Here is a 17530-nt window from a genome sequence, read left to right on the forward strand (position 1 = left end):
GTGGATTCCATTATAGATTCGCTCATAAAGAATATTTGAATTGCTTTTAGCTTCTGTACATTTCTCAGTTTTATCGTCTGTAAAATGGGATAATGATAATTATACCTATTTTGCAGCATTAAAAAAATTGAATAGGGTAGATTATAGATGAAGGTGCTTCAAAAGGTCGTGGAAAATGGGATTAAAAGTTAAGGTTAGGAATGTGTTGAGCCTAGCAATTAAGATGCTTGCATTCCATACTGGAGTGCCTGGGTTCGATACCCACTGCTACTTCCAGCTCCTGGCTGCAGCTTCATGCTGATGCATGTCTTGGGAGGTGGTAGTAAAGGTTCCTGTCACTCATGGAGAGATCTGGATTGAGCTGACTCCCAGCTGGGGAGTGAACTACCAGAAGAGAATGCTCCCTGTAAGCCTGTCTCTGTCTTTCTTTCTCCACCCTCCATCAAATAACAGTAAAGAATAAGAGAGAAAAGTATTTTGGTACCAAAATAAACCTTTGTTTTAAAAAAGTTTTATTTATTTGAAAGGCATAGTGAGAGGGAGACACACACATACACACACATAGATAGATAGATCGATTGATCTTTCGTATGCTAGTTGGCTCTCTAAATGCCTATAACAGCCAGCAGCCAGGGCTGGGCCAGGCCAAAGCCACAAGCCCACATGGTTGCAGGAACACAAGCATTTAGGCCATCATCTTCTAACTCCCAGGTATGTTAGCAGGAAGCTGGATTTAAGCAGAGGTAGGACTTAATCCTAGGCACTCTCATATGGTGTGCAGGCAATCTGAGATGTGACTTAACTTGCTGTGCCATACAGCCCACTCCAAATGTGCCATTTGATTCCATTTTCCTATAAACTTCTTGAAGCACCCTCATATTTAACACAACAATTGAGACAGTATGGTAAGATAAAGATAGTAGCAATTTATTAAACAAAAGGAAGCATTGGAAATAGATCTAGTGAACATAAAGGTTTAATAGAAGACATAAAGCAAGCTTTTTTTAAAAAGATTTATTTGAAAGCAGCGATACAGAGAGGAGAGAGAGAGAGAGAGAGAGAGAGAAAGAGAGAAAGAGACTGAGAGAGATCCTCCATCTGCTGGTTTACTCCCCAAATGGCTGCAACAGCCAGGGCTGGGACAGGCCGAAGCCAGGAGCCAGGAGCTTCCTCCAGGTCTCCCACGTGGGTGTAGCAGCCAAGTACTTGGGCCATCTTCCACTGCTTTCCCAGGCCATTAGCAGAGAGCTGGATTGGAAGTGGAGCAGCCAGGACTTGAACTGGTACCTATATGGGATGCTGGCACTGCAGGCGGAGGCTTTACCCACTATGCCACAGCGCTAGCCCCTAAAGCAGGTTTTTAAAAACAGGTAGGAGGGAAGGAGAACCTGTATCCATCCCTTCCCCTAGGTAATATCATTCAATTCCATGGCCCAATGTTTTGCTTATTTATTTTAAAGGTATCAATTTTATTTATTAAAATTTATTTATTAAAAGTAGAAAGAAAAAAATACGAAAGACAGAGTTGTTCTATCTGGTGATTCATTCCCCAAATGCTTGCAATACCAAGACTGGGCCAGCTCAAAGCCAGAAGCCTGAAACTCAGTCCAGGTCTCCTACATGGGTGGCAGGGACCCAAGCACTTGAATCATCGTCCCCTGCTTCCCATGGTGCACATCAGCAGAAGGGTGAATTGGAAGCAGAGTAGCCAGGGCTTGTGCTAAGCACTCTCGTGTAGCATGTGGGTATCCCAAGCAGTGACCACTGCTTCACACACCTGCCCCTTAGGGTCCAATATTTTACCCAGAGTCGCTGTCAGCAGCCACCAGAGCTGGACTGAGTCCAGTTAGTAGCTCTGTCATTAATAGTTACTTAAACTATCTTAGTTTATTCATCTACATAATGGAGATATACTACAATGACCTATCTTATGGGGATTAAATAAATATGCAAATATAGAGTACTGAGGCCTTGGTTACGTACATAATGCACATTACATAAGTGTTCCACTGTTGTTATCTCATATGTATTTTAGATAATATGTGCAGATTATGCCATCACACAGAGGAATAGTTAGGTTTTGCATGATTGCATGTCAGGATGAGATAGGCAATGAACTGTTTCCAGTGAACTTTGCATCTTTTCTGCTACTTTATTTTTAGGGCATTGCTCCCAAACTAGAGTTTGCTACAAGGACAGCCATCCGAGAATGTGTGTTTCTACATAGAAACAGATTTCTGGTAAGTACAGTAAAAAAAAAAACAAAAAAACAAAAAACCACAAAAGCACAGTGATAGAAATGGTAGGAATTTCTCCCTCAAATTTATTTATTTAGTTTTGTTTTTCAAAATTTCTTTTTTATTTAATTGAAAGAGAGTTGCTCTCTGCTGTGCAACTTTTCAAATGTCCACAACAGCCCCCAGTTTCAGCTGGGACTGAAACTGAGACTCAGGAACTCAAAACAGTCTGCCATATGGGTGGCAGGAACCCAGTCACTTCAGCTTCACAGAGTCTGTATTATGAGGAAGCTAAACTCAGGAGCAAGAGCACCCCCTCAAATTTAAAGAATCTTAACCCAAACTTGATTTACCTTGTATAGATGAAATTGAACAAGCAGAAACCTGGAAAGTTTTTGCTAGGTTTTAACTTCTTCTTCTAGCAAGGAGTTTCTTCTGAGTCTCCCATGTGAGTGCAGGGGCCCAAGCACTTGGGCCATCTTCCACTACTTTCCCAGGCCATAGCAGAGCGCTAGATCAGAAGAGGAGCAGCCGGACACGAACTGGCACCCATATGGGATGCTGGTGCTGCAGGTTTAGCCCACTATGCCACAGCGCTGGCCCCCCTCAGCCTAGCACAGCATGGTGTAGTTGGTAGAGCAAGTAATTCAAAAGCTAAGATTGCAAGTTTGACATAAGCAGGCTAGTTAGCTGTTGCTGCTTTGCTGTGACTTCTGCCCTTGATCTCATGAGTAACAGTCTGTCTGCCTTCCCTTTGCTATGGCTGATGATCACAGTTGTGCATGTTGTCCGATTTGGTAAACTAGGGGGTCGCAGGGTCTCCGGGCACACTACTTCCATTTCACTGTCTTCTTCCACTCCCATTTCCCCTGCACCCTGATGTCTTTTGTTTTTCTTTTACCTTATTGTTCGTAATTTCGTAGCCATCTAAAGTCCTTTCTAGAACAAAATGGAGAAGTTATGAAGGTAATTTGTAAAGCTTCTTCAGATACTTTGGGACAAGGTAGAGTAGCATTGGTAAGTGAAACAATACATCTATCCTAAATCTCACCTTTGCTCCTGGAAAATGCGGGCTTTGGTTAAGGGGCAGGGACTCAGGAGGGCCACTTGTCTGCAAATCCATCAGTTTCCTTGGTGTAATGACTTATATAGCAGGAGACCAATGAACTGTTAATTTTAAGGAAGATATAACTGCTTTTTAGTTTCTCTTTTTTACTCTCTAGTTTATTTGTGATGTGTTCACAGTGATTTTTTTAGTCTTCTTTCTCTCCCGTTCCACCATTTTAATCTTGTTTTTATATCCTAGTAGGGTCTTAATATGCTTACCTTTTGTTTTACTTAAAAAACTTACTTACATTTGGTTTCAAAGAGAGAGAGAGAGAGAGAGCGAGCAAGAGAGCGAGCGAGCCCCACCACAGCCATTTTGTGGCCATTTGGAAAGTGCACCAGCAGAGGGAAGAGATCTTTATCTCTCTTTCTTTCTCTCTAACTCTTCCTTTCAACAAAAAAAGATCAATTTAATAGTTATATCCTGATTGAGTTTCCTTCTTTTTTGTTTTTAAAAATATTCTTTTTTTTAATTTCAGGAAGAAAGATATAAGTCACAAAGGCCTTTATCGACATCACATAGACCAACATTCCCCTTAAATAATACCAAGATGATGCTAAAGGAGAATAATCTGGACAGGATGCCCACAGGCGTGTTCTCCCGGGTCACCTCTCCATATTCCATGCGACGCTGCTTCCTGGACCAGCCGGCTCAGTTCACTCTTGGAAATAACTTTAAAATCTCAGCAGGAAGCAAGCCTCCATTTGTGGTTAGACATGTGAGCCTAAAGTTACTATTTAAAAAAATTTTTTTCTACTTGAAATGTGTGTATGTATACATCTGCTCTGGTTCATTCCCCAAATTCCTGCAGTAACCAGGTCTGGGCCAGGGCAAAGCAAAGAGGCTGGGGTTCAATATGGGTCTCCCACATGGGTGGCAGAGGCTCAAATACTTTAGCCATCATCACCTGTCTTCCGGGGTGTGTATTAGCAGGAAGCTGGATCAGAAGTAAAGAAGCTGGGACTTGAACCTGCACTTCGATATAGGATGTGGGCATCCAGATGGTTGCCACGACACCCACTCCTTAAAGCTGTTTTTCAGAATACTTGGGAATGGTGAGAGTGTGGATGAGTTCTCTGAAGGGAGGAGAGAACTTCCACTTTGCTCATAGCCTTGTCTAAATACTGATAGTGTTTGTGGATTCGCAAGGCTTCCATAGCCTAGGCAGCTCATTACAAGCGCCTTAGGGGATCACTGATGTCATACAGGAGTGTTAATTGTTAAATTAACAAGAGGCCGGCACGTGGCTCACTTGGCTAATCCTCTGCCTGTGGCGCCGGCACCCCAGGTTCTGGTCCCAATTGGGGTGCCGGATTCTGTCCTGGTTGCTCCTCTTCTAGTCCCCCTCTCTGCTGTGGCCCGGGAAGGCAGTGGAGGATGGCCCAAGTGCTTGGGCCCTTCACCCGCATGGGAGACCAGGAGGAAGCACCTGGCTCCTGGCTCCGGATTGGCGCAGCGCGCCAGCCGTAGCAGCCATTTTGAGGGGTGAACCAACGGAAAAGGAAGACCTTTCTCTCTGTCTCTCTCTCTCTAACTCTGCCTGTCAAAAAAAAATTAACAACAGGAGTCACTATGCACTGACTTCCCATACAGGACGTCTCTCCTCAAAGAGTTGTATTATAATTATGTCTATGCAAAAGATGTATCATTCTTGGGTGCTTCTTTAAAGTTAATTAAACTTCTAAAAAAAAAGAAAAAGGTGAATTTAACTTCAAGATGCAGTGACAATGAACAGCCCTTGTTTCGACTGTTGAGGAACAGTTTTTGTTGTTTTCTTCGTGCAAATTATTGAACTCTTAGCATAGAGTTGGTCTTCTGTGTATAAAGTTAATCAAAAATGGATCTTAGTGGAGAATGTGACTGGGGATGGGGGAGGGAGGAGGTGGAGGGCTGGGAGAGTGGGAGGCAGGGTGGGTATGTTGGGAAGAATCACTGTATTCCTAAAGTTGTACTTATGAAATGCATGAAGTTTGTATTCCTTAAATAAAAGATTTCTTTAGTAGGGGGGAAAGAGTGTGGATGAGGATAGAATAAAGGAAGTGTGGGATATAAACAAAGAGGGAATTCAAATTAAATAATAACTGCAATTAAGTTATGTTCATTTCCTAGAATCATTGCAAGGAAACTCCTATAAAGGTATTTTGTACAGAGAATAGAGAACTTGCTAAGTAAATGCCAGCCAACTATGCATCTAATTTTTGAAAATTGTAGTGGAGTGTGATTGTTACATATAACTCACCATTATCCAGAAGAGTCTATGAACTGACAGGAGTTGAAGAAGGATAGCAAAAGCTGGCGTGTACTCTATCAGTCTGAAAGTGAAGCTTCACCAGTTTGAAAGATAACAGCTTCAGTTTTCTTACTGAGATTGGTGCTCAGTGGTGATACTTTGAAGAGCAGAAAAAATGTATTTGTAAGAAGCAATGAAAGTTCTTAATTAAGGCCATCGTAGATTTAGCCTGCAGGAAGTGGTGGGCAAATTTAATAACTCTAGAGAGTGGGTGTTTAACACAGTGGTTAAGATGCCAGTTAAGGCTCCTGGCTTTGGCCTGGCCTAGCCCTGGCTATTGCGGTCATTTGGGAAGTGAACCAGAAGATAGAAGATCCCCTCCCCCCCACCTCTGCCTCTCCCTCTCTGTAACTCTGCCTTTCAAATAAATAAATGAATATTTAAAAAAAGATGTCAATTTAAGACATCTGTGTCCAATATGGATGTGCCTGGATTCTAGCTCCTCACGTCAGCTTCCTACCAATGCAGGCCCTGTAAGACAGTGGTGATGACTTGAATAGTTGGGTTCCTGCTACCCATGTGGGAGACCTGGATTGTATTGCTGGCTCCCAGCATTGGCCCTCAGCCAGATCCCAGTTGTTGAGGACATCTGGGGAGTGAACCAGCAGATGGGGGCTGTATCTCTGTCTCTCTCTCTCTCCCTCTCAAAGTTTTAAAAGATCAACTCACTCTAGTCCTTTCAGTTTTCTTAAAATTTCTTTTACTACTGTGCTATAAAAGTAATGGGAAATACGGAAAAGTTCAAGAAAAAATTGTCCATAGTCTCATCAGCAGAAAGTCATTCATTTGAGGTATTTTCGCATCCCTTTTAAAAAAATATTCACAAGCTTTATTTTTTCCATCAAGTGGATTGGCTTTCCAATGCATTTCAGTTAATATTATATGAAAAGCATTTTCTGTCTGTATCATTTCATACTCTTTATGAATACCATTTTATGTTCTTGTTGATGTTTCATTCTCCAGATTGTTAACTATTGATAATGTCATTAAGTTGATATTTTGGCTTACAGTGACAGTGGTGATGTTTGTATGTTTGACACAGGCTATGAAATGTCTGATATAAAGTCTCAAAATCAAGGTGCTGATGAGGTGACAGTACAGATCTGATCTGTAGGTAGAACAGAGTTGTTTGACTGGAAACTACAGAACTGCTATCTGTCTATAGATAATTCCATCTACAGATACAGAACAGCAGTTTTCTTCTTGGTGGCTTGGTTAAAGCTAACTGGCAAAAATATAACAGTCTCTAAATATGGCTCGTAAAAATACTGTTGATTTGATTTTGCTGAATAGTGTATTTCATTCTGTGTGTACATTTTTGTAAAATACAACTTTAGTCCAAACCTTATGGACTAAGTAACCTTTAAAATCTTGTTAGATTTTTGAAGGAAATTTTTTATATTATTTTATTTAATACTTGCTTAAACAGCTATTTCAGTGTGCCAAGTTCTTTTATAAGTGATTTTATATATTAACTTTTTTATTTAGCCAGCTTTCCTGATGCTAGTTGATGTTTCCTTAAGTGGAAGAAATAGAATTGAGAGATGTGATGTAGCCAAGACTGTAGCTTGCAATCCGCATATTTCTTGAAGTAGAATGAAATGTAGTATTATAACCTGTCTTATTAAAATGGAAAAAAATAACAGAAATAAGTAAGGTAAAAAAAATCCAGCAACTTTGTGTTGTACATATTTTGGAAGAATCTCTATTTCAGATGTTTTGACGTGTTTGTAGATAATGTCACCCAACTTTTCTTTAGGAAAATCTGATTGGTCACCTTAAATAAAATAATAGAATTAATACTATTCTTTTTTCAAGAATGTAAACATGGAGTGGAAGGGAAAGTGGAAGGCTGCAGTGTCACCTGGTGGCCATTCCCTGCTGTGAGGAAGGGCTGTGCCTGGGCCAGCACAGCTTCTGCTGTGTAGGAATGTGAAACTATTCTGACTGAAAAGATTCCAAAATAAAGCTTCACTTGTTCTCTTTTAGAGTTCAGTCCTTGCAAATTGTCAAAATATGATTTGTGTCCACTTTGGTTCCTTATGCTAATGTTTAGCTCATATTCTTGTGTTCCAGACATGGAACATGGTTTCTCCTAAAGCATATAACATGTCATGTACTCAGAGGCTGGGTTTAGGTTATTTACTTACCTTCCCTTTTCTAACCTGTAGAACAGGTAATTTCAGGGGAGAAAGGCATTATGGGTAACAAGGAAAGGATAATACAAACTACAATGGATTAAAGTCTTATTTCTTTATTTTTCAGGTGGACAGTGCAAAACCCTTTGGTGAGAATAATTCAGAGCATTATTCACGGAAATCTAGAAGAAAAGCTGAGTTTTCAAATTTTCCATTTCCAATGAGAAGAGGTACTTGAGTTTCTTGTTACTCCTGTACAGATAATATGGAAACCAACATGTCCTACTTTTCTTTCATTCTGAGGAATCATGGGTTACTTTGGAAACTGTGAGGCTGCTTCTTAAGTAGCCTCCAGCTGTGGAGATTTCCGTGGCCATGTTCCCTTGGAGCAGAGTCAGCTGCAAAGGTGTTCTTTTGAGAACTCCTGTAGTTCGGATTGTTCTGAGTAGTATTGCTAATCAGACATTGCACTGGTTCCTAGCTGGCTTGGCAAAGTAGAGAGCAGCTTGTCCTGGTGTGAACTCTTTGCAAAGGCACCACTGACAGCTAACAAACCCAACCACCAGAGGCTCTTGACATGAGCTGTGGTTGGGAAAGAGCAGAAGATTAATGGATATTAGGAGACAGTAACATTTGATTTATCAGATTCTGTGTCAGCAAGGAGGGGAGCCAGCTTTATTTGAAGCAGTTAGGTTAAGGTGGGGGGTTTCAAGCTTTTAAAGAACTTTCATTCTTATATATTACTGAGAACCCCAAAGAACTTTTGTTGATATGGAGATTGTCTAAATTAAAAATTTTAAAATGAAAAAAAAAAAAAAACTAGCACATATTCCATTAGCCATCAGAATGGTCGGGTTATGACATGTTATTGTAGTTTTTGGTAAACTTCCTTGTACAGTCATGAGAGAATGAGAGTGCAAAAGGCAAATCATGTTTTAGTTTCATTATGGAAACTGTGTGACCTTGCAGATCTCCTAAAAGATCTTAGGGTCCTGGGGAGGTCCTAGGACCACATGTTAAGAATTACTGGGTTACAGTCTCCTTTGGAAGTATTTACCTTATGGCTGAAAATTGTGTGAATCATGTCAACAGCTAAGGTCATGGCAGTGAAGTTCAGGCATTCGTGAACTTCTTTAAAACTCTTGGGCTAATCTGGAAAACATCGTACTTAGTGATATAAGCCAGTCTCAAAGGGACAAATACCATATATTCTCCCTGATCTATGATAACTAATACAGCATCTAAAAGATAATATGTAGAAGTGAAATTGACACTTTGAGAAGCAATGACTTGAATGACTTGAACAGCTCTTGTCTTGACTGTTGAGGAACATTTTTTTTTCTCTTCTTCATAGTGTTTATTGAACTTTTTTTTTTTTTTTTGACAGGCAGAGTGGACAGTGAGAGAGAGAGAGACAGAGAGAAAGGTCTTCCTTTGACATTGGTTCACCCTCCAATGGCAGCCACGGCTGGCGTGCTGCAGCCAGCGCACCATGCTGATCCGTAGCCAGGAGCCAGGTGCTTCTCCTGATCTCCCATGGGGTGCAGGGCCCAAGCACTTGGGCCATCCTCCACTGCACTCCCCGGGCCATAGCAGAGAGCTGGCTTGGAAGAGGGGCAACCAGGACAGAATCTGGCGCCCCGACTGGGACTCGAACCTGTGGTGCTGGTGCCGCTAGGTGGAGGATTAGCCTGTTGAGCCACGGCGCCAGCTGAACTCTTAACATAGAGTTAATCATGTGTATAGTCAATTGAAAATAGATCTCAGTAAAAAATAGGAGTGGGGATAAGAGAAGGAAGAAGAAGTTTGTAACTATAAAGCTGTATAGTTCTACATACATTCCTATGGACTTACTTCTAAGGGTACAGTTTAAAAATTTGCCATGGGAGCCCAAATCCCATTAAGCTGAGTGGTAAAAATGCCATCTTAAGTGTTAAAGTGACCATGTTAAGTGTTAAATTGATCATATGGGCTGGCGCCATGGCTCACTTGGCTAATCCTCCGCCTGTGGCGCTGGCACCCAGGTTCTAGTCCCGGTTGGGGTGCTGGATTCTGTCCCAGTTGCTCCTCTTCCAGTCCAGCTCTCTGGTGTGGCCCGGGAAGGCAGTGGGGGATGGCCCAGGTGCTTGGGTCCTGTACCGCATGGGAGACCAGGAGGAAGCTCCTGGCTCCTGGCTTCAGATCAGTGCAGCGCACCAGCTGTGGCAACCATTTTGGGGGTGAACCAATGGACAAGGAAGACCTTTCTCTCTGTCTCTCTCTCTCTCACTGTCTAACTCTGCCTGTCAAAAAAAAAAAAAAAAAAAAAAAGAAAAAGAAAATTGATCGTATGGATAGGATTAAGTGTTAAAGGGATCATATAAATAAAACCAAATGTCTGGTAATAATAATAGAATTAAAAAGGAGAGAATGTTCCAACATGGGAAGCAGTCCACACAGCAGACTTATAGAATGACAACTGCTTTACATAGCATTCTGGGGACTGGCGCTGTGGCTTAGTAGGTAAAGCTGCCACCTGCAGTGCTGGTATCCAGTATGTGCACCGGTTCAAGTCCTGGCTGCTCCACTTCCAATCCAGCTCTCGGCTATGGCCTGGGAAAGCAGTAGAAAATGGCCCAAGTTCTTGGGCCCCTGCACCCACATGGGAGATCCGGAAGAAGCTCCTGGCTCCTGGCATCGGATTGGCGCAGTTCTGGCCATTGTGGCCAACTGGGGAGTGAACCAGCAGATGGAAGACCTCTCTCTCTCTCTCTCTGCCTCTTCTTCTCTGTCTGTGTAACTGACTTGCAAATAAATAAATAAATATTAAAAAAAATCACTCTGACCTCAAAATAAGCCCTTAAGGCATTCTGGTCTGGCTGAAAAGTCCATGAGAGCATTTCAGGCATGAAAAGCCAAAGACACTATGGTAAAAAAAAAATGTCCCACATGAAGGATCTCTGTGAGAGAGACCCCAGTAGAAAGAATTGGCCATCAAAGAAGGGTGTGCTTTTGTCTGAAGGAAGGAGAGAACTTCCACTTTGCGTATGGTCTTGTCTAAATACTGATGGAGCCTGTGGATTCCAAAGGCTTCCATGTCAAGAGCCTCTGGTGATCACTGACGTCATACATGAGAGTCTTAATTGTTAAATTAACAGCAGGAGTCATTGTGCACTTCCCATGCAGGACTTCTGTCCTCAATGAGTTATATTATAAGAATTAACTGTAAAACTTGTTCTCAAACAACTTTTTTTTTTTTGTGCATGTGTGTGCAAATTGTTGAAATCTTAGTGTAGAGTTGTTCTGTGTATAAAGTTAATTGAAAATGAATCTTAATGGAGAATGGGACTGGGAATGGGAGAGGGAGGAGGAGGTGGGGTGGCAGGGCAGGTATGGTAGGAAGAATCACCATATTTCTAAAGTTGTACTTATGAAATTTGTACTCATTAAATAAACGGTTTCTTTGGGGGAACAAAACCCTCTTAGGTTAGAAAAGGCTAGTGGTGACACATTCCTATGTGTCCTGGCTAGAAAGGATTGATGGTGACCCATTCCCTTGTGTCCTGGTAGGACTAGACTTGTGCCATCCCTTACAATAGAGTTCTCTATCAGAGGTTTAAAGATTTATACTTTTAAGGGGCTGCAATGTCTCTTGTGGTAACTCAAGCCAGTACTGTTTGACTGCAGTTGACCAAGGACATAGAATAAAGTTTGAAGCCAAAAATGCTTCATCACTTCTGCCATTTAATTTAATTCTTTGAATTGAATTTAGTTCTTTGAATTGAATATCATGAAGCCTATAGAGCACCACTTGCTTTTACTATTATAGGGAAATGAAACAACAGTCAGTGTTCTTTCTTGGGGAGGACAAGTTGGGCTTAATGCTGGCTTGAGTATGAAGAAACTCATACAGCACATTGGCCTCTGTCTTTTCTTAACCCTGGCAGGTGGAGAACTAAGGTTCCAGAGAGGTTACAATGTGTGTAGAGGTCACACACCACATTTTTGGCATACCTACTTTTAGAGAAGACGTTCAGAACTCTGGGCTCAGATCCTTGGAATCCCTGTAGCTTTCAAGCCAGACCTTTGCTTAGGTCACAGGTCAGCTCACTCATCCAGGTCTAAGGTAGAATAAACCAATGCTTCTCCAACTTGAACACGCATTTGAATCACCTGGGGATCTTGTGACACTGCAGATTCTGATTCAGTAGGGCTGGGCTGGGGTGGGATTCTCCTTTTCTTACAAATTTCCTGGTGCTGCTGGTCCATGGCTTACACTTTGAGAAGCCAGGAGCAAAGGCAAGTCCCTGGGAAGGCGAGTGTTGCAAGCTAATAGCCACGACCAGACTTGTGGCTATAGCTGAAAATATATATAGTGTTGCTGCTTCTCTGTCCAGCTTGGGTTGGAATAGACGAGGGCAGCTTGGACAAGACAGACGCCTGCATATGTATGGGTCCAGAGGATATGAAAATTACCAGGCTGTAAGTCCCTTTTTGTGTCTTCCTTTTTACTGCCAGTGGTATGGGGGAATCAGCAGTCAAGGAAAAATCCCTTGTCACTGTGTAAGTGCCATTCACGCTGGGGGAAGCCTTCCAACTAAGTTACTCATTTCAAAAAGATTTTTTTTTCTAACCTGGAAAAATCAAGTTTAATAATGATTTCCTCTGTGTGTATTTACTACTTCACTCTGTAGTCATCCTTCTCATTCTGTCATTTGATCTGCCCTTTTATGATTATTTAGAATATGCTTTCCACTTTTGCCATATTTGGTTTATCTAAGCTCTTATGTATTCAGTGTCTCAATTTAACATTTATGTCTCCCTTGGGCAAATATATGTAAGAGATTCTGCATAATTAGGATTCCACAAAAAACAAAGAGAATGGCAGAGGAGGCAAAGTATAGGAACTTTATGAAGATTGAGCATCTCTAATCCAAAATCTGAAAATTTTTGAACATCAACAGATGTCACAAGTGGAAAATTCCACACCTATCACGTGACAGCTCACAGTCAAAATTCAAGTACACTAAAAATATTGTACAAAATTACCTTCAGGCTATGTGTAAAAGGTATATATGAAACATAAATGAATTTCATGCTTAGACTTGAATCTCATCCCCAAGATATCACATTATATATATGCAAATATTCTAAAATGCAACAGAACTATAGTCTGAAATACTTCTTGTCCCAAGAATTTTGGATAGGGGATACTCAACTTGTATTAGATCCACATAGGCTCTAGGAAGCTGGGCAAATATGAGTTTTGCAGGCTGTTTATGAGTTATTGAACTTGTTGCTTCACTTTGGACTTGCTTTTACCCTCCTCCTTTTCATGTATGCTGTCATTAAACATAACCTCATTGTTGATGTCAAGAGGACAGAAAAACTCAAAGACAGAATTTCTGTGACCCCAGGGAGACTTAAAAGTGACAGTATAATTTACAAGGGAGAATTTAAGTTTTTAATAATTCATTCATTGTTTAAAATTTTTGTACTGCTGTGGAATAAATGTAACAGCAGTTCTAGGGCTAACTGGTATTAATGAGTCATTGAAACATCTATTCCTCTTTCTTCTAGCTTCTTCTCTTGACAGCCTTGCAGCTAACGTAAAGGTAATTTTAGAAGTAGCATTTGTAAAATGATTTATTTCCAGCTATCTTAAGTCATGTATTGTGCCTTCTCCAGTTGGCAGTGGGAAATATATGTGTATAGCTAGTGCTTAGTTTAATTAGAGTTTATGCAAAGAGGTGCTCAGGCTCCACTGTTTGCTTTGGGTTTCGTTGGTCTGCTCCTCTACTATAAGCTCTTTTCATTTGTAAGGTGAATTGCCAAGGAGGGTGTTTGTAGGCCCAATACCTGTTTTATCAGTAGTGATATTCAGGCCAGCGCCATGGCTCACTTGGCTAATCCTCTGCCTGCAGCGCCGGCATCCCATATGGGCGCCAGGTTCTAGTCCCGGTTGCTCCTGCTCTCTGCTGTGGCCCAGGAAGGCAGTGGAGGATGGCCCACGTGCTTTGGCCCCTGCACCTGCATGGGAGACCAGGAGGAGGCACCTGGCTCCTGGCTTCGGATCAGCACAGTGTGCCGGCTGTAGTGGCCATTGAGGGGGTGAACCAACGGAAGGAAGACCTTTCTCTCTCTCTCTCTCACTGTCTAACTCTGCCCATCAAATAAAAAAAAGTAGTGATATTCAATGCTTTTTCTGTAATCGAATATCTGTAAATGTAGAAGTGGTAAATAACTTGTTCTCCAAGTTTGATTGGTTTGTCAAAGTGAAGGGTCAAAAGTCTGTTACTACATGAGAATAGATGCATGTAAAGAGAATTAAACATACTATGCATCTTGTGGCATATAATTTAAATATTTTGTTAAAAATTTTATCTGTTCTAGGCCCAATCATCTCCAACCCTCAGAAATCAAAGTTCAAATCATGAGTTTATTCTGCAAATGTATGGACTTTGTTATTTTCCCCTTGACTTTGATTCCTGAGCATTTTGTGTTTAATAGTCTCTAGTCCAGCCCCTCTTTTATTTGAAGATCTCTGGGGCACATATTCTATCATCTTATCCCCACCCTACCCCAGCTCTAAATTAAACAAAACCAAAAAAGCAATACCACAGCTAAAGAATAATGCATAACTGTCACTTAGGTTATCAAAGAGCCAGATGAACGGATTATTTTAAGGAGAAGATCACCATCACCTTTAGACTCCAGTAAGTTTGGAAAGCGCTCACCCAGGAACCAAGGGGATAACGACTGCTACCGGGAGTCATTCCAGCATTCCAGAACTCCCAGCCCCCAGGATCAGCTCCTTTTCCGAGAAAGGTCAGTGGCAAGCCCCCAGGTCTTCACCCGAGGAGTGCTTTGTGGTCCAGAAGGAGTGAAGCTTCATCAGTTTCCTTTCCCAGGAGCACTCAGCTGGTAATACTTTGATGTGGAAAAAATGAGTATTTCTTCTGAAATGTACCCCAGAGTCAGAACTAACCTTCTCTCTTGCTTCTGCAAAGCATATCTTGGGATGTTCGTTGTAAAAAGAATAGACAACTGACTGGGGCATATATACTGTTTTACTACCCATTTTTATTTGTCATAAATTTCAAAACTAAAGCTTTTGATTTCATTAGTATGAAAGTCATTACTAGATAAAGTCTGGAAATTACAGAAAGACAAAAAGGAGCAGAGAAAAGCCAGCATAGTCTTACCATCCAAAGACAAATATTATTGATATGTGAATCTGTTTTCTTTTTCTAGATGTGGTTTCTTGGTTTGTTTATATTACTGTCACAGATAATAAGAACTCATTTGCATGTGACTGCGGGGCTGGCCAGGGACAGCAGGAGCCTCTCCTTGGCAGTGGTCATGTTGCTGCCTGCAATGCCAGCATCCTGTATGGACACTAGTTTGTGTCATGAGCTGCTCCATTTCTGATCCAGTTCTCTGCTACTGTGCCTGGGAAAGCAGCCGAGGATGGTCCATGTACTTCGGGCCCTGCCACCCATGTGGGAGACCCAGAGAGAGTTCTAGGCTCTTGGCTTTGGCCTGCCCCAGCCCCAGTCATTGAGGCCATTTGGGGAATGAATCAGTGAATGGACGATCACTCTCTCTGTCTCCCTCTGCTTCTCCTTCTCTCTCTGTAAATAAATCTTTTTTAAAAATAGCTATTTTTGAATGAAGGATATACCAATCTGCTTTTCTCTTCATTATTGGTGACAAGAATAAGATGACAAATCCCACACTAAAATAACAGGATTGCTTATGAAGAGACTCATAGTCAACAAGATATCTGGGATCAGAACAAAAGTGGTTCTGAAATTTTAACAGGAATTAAGTTGCAAGTAGACTAAGAAAGTGGCAACCCATTTTTAGTGCTCTTTAGAAATGATTAAATAGCTGTATTAAAATATTAAATCATGAATTTGAGAAAAACAAGTCAAATATTTTAATAAGATCTATTAAACTCCTGTGGATTCTTAATTTGTTATTTTATTGGATGAAAATCATATAATAAAGGTCTCAAAAATCAGTTTGGCACAGAGACACAGTTGCATCCATTGTGTGCCTGGTGTCCGTCCCCCCTTGGTTTATGCTCTTACCACCAGCCTGGAACTCAGCAAGCTGGCGAAGCAGGGGAGGTTGTCCAGTCCAGAGAATCGATGTCAACTGGTGGAGTCAGGAGACTGGGGTTCTGGTGCTCATCTGCCTCTAAGTGCTGCCATCTCACACAAATCGTCAGTCTTCTCCATCTCAGTTTCATCATCTTTAAAATGGGTATAATGATCAAAGATCCATTTTCTTCTTTTTTAGATTTATTTATTTATCTGAAATGCAGAGTTGTAGAGAGGCAGAGAGAGAGAGAGAGAGAGAGAGAGATCTTCCATCCACTGGTTCACTCCCCAAGTGGCCACAACAGCTGGAGCTGTGCTGATCCAAAGCCAGGAGCCAGGAGCTTCCTCCGGGTCTCCCACATGGGTGCAGGGGCCCAAGGACTTGGGCCATTCTCCACTACTTTCCAGAGAGCTGGATTGGAAGTGGAGCAGCCAGGACTTGAACTGGTGCCCATATGGGATGCTGGCACTGCAGGTGGCAGCTTTACCCTCTACGTCATGTCACTGGCTTCAAAGATCCACTTTCTTTCAGCCACAAAGTGCTTTTGGATGTCATAACTAAGGAAAATCTATAGCTTTTATCCATGTGTCTTGTTTGTGTATATCTTCCAATCTCCTTACATTCAGTACAGCAAACTTTTCTGGCAGACTCCATTGATTTCACAGTTATGGGGCAACTATTCTGTGCAGTGTACATGACCAAAACATGTCTCTGTTTTCTAGTGGTTCACACACTAGACAGGAAGGCAGACATACCCCCATGTCTCTAAATATGAGATAGATTGTGGTATGCACTTAACAGAAGTGCAGTGGAAAGAAAGCAAGAGGAGATTAATTCCAGCAGGAGGGAGTTCTTCCTTGTTTCTCTTTATATACATCTGAGGGTTTATGCATTCATTCAGCCAGCCTTTCCTGGATATCTGTGCAGCAGGCCAGGGATTCCCCCTCTGGCTACGGTCAGAATGACCTCATGTTAATTGAGTCAAAATCAAGAGGATTTGTGTGTAGGGGAGGGCAGAATCTGTGGTAAAAGTATCTTAGAGGAAAAACAGGACTGATCACCTGCGAGGCCTGAAATAGAAACAGCACTATTGAAGACATTTCTGATTTCTGAGAACTTGCAGCCTAGCAGGGGATGTTAAAAACTGCATCCAGGAAAACGCCTGAGTCACAGGCAGACCAGATAGTCAATTAACTTCAGAGAAGTGGCCTTGAAGAGAATGTCTTTATGACAGCTGTTTTGAATGTAGAAGATGCCCTTCAAGCCCTGGGGGCGGACTCCATTCCCTGTTGACTTGAGAGGGATCTTTGAGGCAGGCTCCTAAGGACCCAGGGGTTGTCCCCACCTCACTCACTGTTATTTTCACATCAGCACCGTCAGAACCAAGCTGTCTGTGCCAGTATCACAAGGGTGCATGAGAAACACTCTCTAGGTTTCCGCTAGCTTAGCAATGAAGTCAGTAAGGGCCAAGGTGATGGGGCCAAGTTGGGATTTATATTTTGGGATGAGTGTCAGCCCATAGTTTTAGTGGAAGAAGTAGAAAGCCCTTGAACTATCAGGGTGCAAAATGGTAGTCCCCCAAAGGGGAGGAACAATGGTCCTACCGTTTGGATAGTGCCATATCCCTTCTACCACATCCTGTCTCTTCCCACTGCATCAGGAGAAGGCT

General features: G+C 41.8%; 1 protein-coding gene across 7 annotated transcripts in view; it reads left to right on the plus strand.

Annotated features, from left to right (window-relative positions):
• Window positions 1-17530, plus strand: part of SPATA6L (spermatogenesis associated 6 like) — an 84698-nt gene that overhangs the window by 57708 nt on the left and 9460 nt on the right. For all 7 annotated transcript variants that reach the window (XM_062208319.1, XM_062208314.1, XM_062208318.1 and 4 more), the window contains 5 exons: window positions 2163-2240; window positions 3824-4063; window positions 7901-8003; window positions 13333-13367; window positions 14405-14580. In XM_062208319.1, the coding sequence (XP_062064303.1) occupies window positions 2163-2240; window positions 3824-4063; window positions 7901-8003; window positions 13333-13367; window positions 14405-14580 (632 nt within the window). The remainder of the gene's footprint in view (window positions 1-2162; window positions 2241-3823; window positions 4064-7900; window positions 8004-13332; window positions 13368-14404; window positions 14581-17530) is intronic.

This window comes from Lepus europaeus, chromosome 12, assembly GCF_033115175.1.
Source record: "Lepus europaeus isolate LE1 chromosome 12, mLepTim1.pri, whole genome shotgun sequence".
Lineage (NCBI taxonomy): Eukaryota > Metazoa > Chordata > Mammalia > Lagomorpha > Leporidae > Lepus > Lepus europaeus.